General features: G+C 40.3%; 1 protein-coding gene across 1 annotated transcript in view; it reads right to left on the bottom strand.

The window, feature by feature from the left end:
• Window positions 1-5,000, bottom strand: part of UTS2 (urotensin 2) — a 15,132-nt gene that overhangs the window by 3,756 nt on the left and 6,376 nt on the right. The window contains exon 3 of the mRNA XM_089667290.1: window positions 630-667. Within this exon, the coding sequence (XP_089523416.1) occupies window positions 630-667 (38 nt within the window). The remainder of the gene's footprint in view (window positions 1-629; window positions 668-5,000) is intronic.

Raw genomic sequence — 5,000 nt, 5'->3', positions numbered from 1 at the left:
CGCATGGATGTCAGATTGGGATCAGTGACTGTGTCTGTGGAGCCGCTGCATCCCAACTGACATCAATGGGACTGCCTACATAGGAAGGCATGACACATCTGAACGGGTACATGTGGCCCCTGCAGGGGTGAACGCCGTAGTGCACCACTTTAAACAAATGAAAGGCTCAAGAGTGTCATTCCCAGTGGGAGCAGCAGGTGGCGCATACAGCTGGCCATACAAGTTGTGGTCCTGCTCGTGTATGCGCCAATTCTCCTGTGCACCAGCAATCATCCACGCATGCGCGTACAGTGTGTTCACCGAAACGCATCAATTTCTTGTACCATGTCTCACTCCCTATTGCTTTCTGAGACTTTGGTTGGCCTTCAGGGTCACGCACAGGCAGGGGCGGACTGACAACTCATGGGGCCCCCGGGCAATAGGGGATCATGGGGCCCCTGTGTACTTGCCCAAACTCAAAAAGGCCTATGAAAAAGGTACCAGGGGCATCTCATGGGGCCCCCTACTGACCCCGGGCTCTCAGGTAGTGCCCGGGTTTCCAAATGGACAGTCCGCCCCTGCGCACAGGGATGTAGGTCTGGTTATTTGGTGCTGAAAGGGTCGATTAGATGAACTCATGTGTCGCTCACCTCTTTGTCGTCCATGTTATAGGCGTCCAGACTGAATCCTGAAAACAGAACATTGAGGGTGAGGAGGACGTAAAACCCTACTGATCACATCAAAGGAGAAGTGCAGGTAACACACAATATACAACAAGACATAAGGATAGATACAGAAGCCGTGTTTCAAATGTTATTATTTCTGGTTCAGTCTAATACAGGCCCAAAGACCTGCATGAAAAATATAAAAAAAAAATTAAAATATTTTGTATGCATTTTAATTTTTTTAAAATACGTTTATGCATTTTAAAACAGTTTAAATTTTTTTTTGCATTTTATTTTTTTTTAAATATGTTTATGCATTTTAAAACATTTTAAAAATATTTTTTATGCATTTTAAATGTTTTTAAAATATTTTGTATGCATTTTAAAACATTAAAATATTTTTATGCATTTAAAATTTTTTTTTTTAAATATTTTGTATACATTTTAAAAATATTTTTTATGCATTTTATACTTTTAAAATGCATAAAAAATATTTAAAACATTTTTAAAAAGTATTTAAAAAAGTCACTCTCCACAACTTAGCTCTTCTTTTTTTTTTTAATTTGTCAAAAAAAAAGACTGCATACACTGTCTCCAACCGAAACCGACCTTCCTCAATGTGTTTCACCACTGCTGGCTTGTACATGTTCTTGTTCAGTCTATTATAAACCCATAGTCCTGCATAAAAAATATTGTAAAAAATATTAAATTATAAAAAATATGTTGAACTCCAGAACCTAGCTCGCCCTTCTGTGTTAATTTGTAAAAAAATTTAAAAAAAATAAAAAATGTATACGTTGATGACTGCAAACGAAAACATCCTTCAACGCGTTTCACCACTGCTGGCTTGTTCACTCCCCCCCATCCTGGTGAAAAAATCCAGCATTGGTGAAACGCGTCGAGGAAGTTTGGTTTCTGGGGGTTTTTTGGATGCAGTTTTTTTTTTTTTTTTTTTACAAATTAAACACAAAGGAGAACTAAATTGTGGAGTGCGGCTTTTATTTATTTATTTATTTTTGTTTTTACAAATTAAACACAAAGGAGAACTAAATTGTGGAGTGCGGCTTTTATTTATTTATTTTTACAAATTAAACACAAAGGAAAATTAAATTATGGAGTGCGGCCTTTATTTATTTATTTATTTTTTGGTTTTTTACAAATTAAACACAAAGGAAAATTAAATTGTGGAGTGCGGCCTTTATTTATTTATTTATTTTTTGTTTTTTTACAAATTAAACACAAAGGAGAATTAAATTGTGGAGTTCAGCTTTTATTTATTTATTTTTATTTTTTTACAAATTAAACACAAAGGAGAACTACATTGTGGAGTGCGGCCTTTATTTGATTATTTATTTTTTGTTTTTTTACAAATTAAACACAAAGGAAAATTAAATTGTGGAGTTCGGCTTTTATTTATTTTTTGTTTTTTTACAAATTAAACACAAAGGAAAATTAAATTGTGGAGTTCGGCTTTTATTTATTTATTATTATTTTTTTACAAATTAAACACAAAGGAAAATTAAATTGTGGAGTGCGGCCTTTATTTATTTTTTGTTTTTTTACAAATTAAACACAAGGGAGAACTAAATTGTGGAGTGCGGCTTTTATTTATTTATTTTTACAAATTAAGCACAAAGGAAAATTAAATTGTGGAGTGCGGCCTTTATTTATTTTTTGTTTTTTTACAAATTAAACACAAAGGAGAATTAAATTGTGGAGTTCAGCTTTTATTTATTTATTTTTATTTTTTTACAAATTAAACACAAAGGAGAACTACATCGTGGAGTGCGGCCTTTATTTGATTATTTATTTTTTGTTTTTTTACAAATTAAACACAAAGGAAAATTAAATTGTGGAGTTCGGCTTTTATTTATTTATTTTTTGTTTTTTTACAAATTAAACACAAAGGAAAATTAAATTGTGGAGTTCGGCTTTTATTTATTTATGATTTTTTTTTTACAAATTAAGCACAAAGGAAAATTAAATTGTGGAGTGCGGCCTTTATTTATTTTTTGTTTTTTTACAAATTAAACACAAAGGAGAACTAAATTGTGGAGTGCGGCTTTTATTTATTTATTTATTTATTTTTACAAATTAAACACAAAGGAGAATTAAATTGTGGAGTGCGGCCTTTATTTATTTATTTATTTTTTGTTTTTTTACAAATTAAACACAAAGGAAAATTAAATTGTGGAGTTCAGTTTTTATTTATTTATTTTTACAAATTAAACACAAAGGAGAACTAAATTGTGGAGTGCGGCCTTTATTCATTTATTTATTTATTTATTTTTGTTTTTTTACAAATTAAAGACAAAGGAAAATTAAATTGTGGAGTGCGGCTTTTATTTTTAATTTTTTTTTTACTTCTGAGTGTGGAGACCGGCGCCTGGGATGTCCGTGTGGGATGAGTCAGGAGTGGAGTGACGCATTTGTGAAGGCCTGCGTGCCGGTCTATAGGTTCCCTGCGTGGTGTCACTCTCCATCTACAACTCATTTTGTAGGGGATCATGTAAAACAGAACTCCAGCCAAAATAATAAATAAAAATGAAGAACCCCCCCCAAAAAAAAAAACAGCTTTGGCTTCAATATTCAGCTTCAGTCCAGAGAGTTCCAGTCCTTTTTTTTTATTCTGCCAGTAGATGTCCTCAGTCAGATGGTCAGCATCATTCAACCCATTTCCTCTGATCCCAGGTTGTCCCGGACAAGCTCCCAGCTCGTGACTGGCACCCCAAATGTTGTTCGTTTCTGCCATGATTATCGATCGGCAAATCGCGCTAAAATTGACATCCAGAAAGCAGCAGGAGCCTTATTCGGGTGACAAACGCGCATTGAAGCGAATGGGCTGCCCTATGCGCGGCATGTGGAAACCCGTGAAAATCGCAAGCAAGGACACTTGTTCCCGCAATGCAATATCTGAACCGCGCCTTATGCCGGCCATAGATGGGTCAAAAATCGGCCGATTTTCGCACTGTTAGTGGGTTAATTGGTCGGCCGTTTTTTGGGTTTTTTGCAGTTTTTTTTCATCGGTCATGTTGGAAAATTTGCGGCCGATTTTGACGATCAGCTGATTTTCCCGGCAATGATGGGCAAATCGGCCGATCGTTTTACCGATAAAAAATCTGCGCATGAGCCGTGACCTGGAAGAAGAAGAAGAATGTACAGGTGTCACGGCGGCTCCGTTCTTCTTCCGCTATTATATTTTATATGAAAAGTCTTGTGGCTGTAACAATGTATCCATTTGTATCCGAATAAAAACATAATGTATTTGTATTGCTGTCACATTGTATGGTGCGCTCCCCTGTCACGTTGTATGGTGCGCTCCCCTGTCACGTTGTATGGTGCGCTCCCCTGTCACGTTGTATGGTGCGCTCCCCTGTCACATGGTATGGTGCGCTCCCGTCACGTTGTATGGTGCGCTCCCCTGTCACATGGTATGGTACGCTCCCCTGTCACGTTGTATGGTGCGCTCCCCTGTCACATGGTATGGTGCGCTCCCCTGTCACGTTGTATGGTGCGCTCCCCTGTCACATGGTATGGTACGCTCCCCTGTCACGTTGTATGGTGCGCTCCCCTGTCACATGGTATGGTGCGCTCCCCTGTCACGTTGTATGGTGCGCTCCCCTGTCACATGGTATGGTGCGCTCCCCTGTCACGTTGTATGGTGCGCTCCCCCGTCACATGGTATGGTGCGCTCCCCCGTCACGTTGTATGGTGCGCTCCCCCGTCACGTTGTATGGTGTGCTCCCCTGTCACATTGTATGGTGTGCTCCCCTGTCACATTGTATGGTGTGCTCCTGTCACATTGTATGGTGCGCTCCCCCGTCACATTGTATGGTGCGCTCCCCCGTCACATTGTATGGTGCGCTCCCCCGTCACACTGTATGGTGCGCTCCCCCGTCACATTGTATGGTGCGCTCCCCCGTCACATTGTATGGTGCGCTCCCCCGTCACATTGTATGGTGCGCTCCCATGTCACACTGTATGGTGCGCTCCCCCGTCACATTGTATGGTGCGCTCCCCCGTCACACTGTATGGTGCGCTCCCCCGTCACATTGTATGGTGCGCTCCCCCGTCACATTGTATGGTGCGCTCCCCCGTCACATTGTATGGTGCGCTCCCCCGTCACACTGTATGGTGCGCTCCCCCGTCACATTGTATGGTGCGCTCCCCCGTCACATTGTATGGTGCGCTCCCATGTCACACTGTATGGTGCGCTCCCCCGTCACATTGTATGGTGAGTTCCCCCGTCACAGTGTATGGTGCGCTCCCCTGTCACATTGTATGGCGCTCCCCCGTCACACTGTATGGTGCGCTCCCCCGTCACATTGTATGGTGCCCTCCCCCGTCACACTGTAT

The sequence above is a fragment of the Staurois parvus genome, unplaced genomic scaffold (assembly GCF_062004578.1).
Source record: "Staurois parvus isolate SC_StPar_1 unplaced genomic scaffold, SC_StPar_1.0 ptg003154l, whole genome shotgun sequence".
Taxonomy (NCBI): Eukaryota; Metazoa; Chordata; class Amphibia; order Anura; family Ranidae; genus Staurois; species Staurois parvus.
The sequence above is the reverse complement of the archived record's forward strand: the minus strand, read 5'-3'. Positions and strand labels throughout refer to the sequence as shown.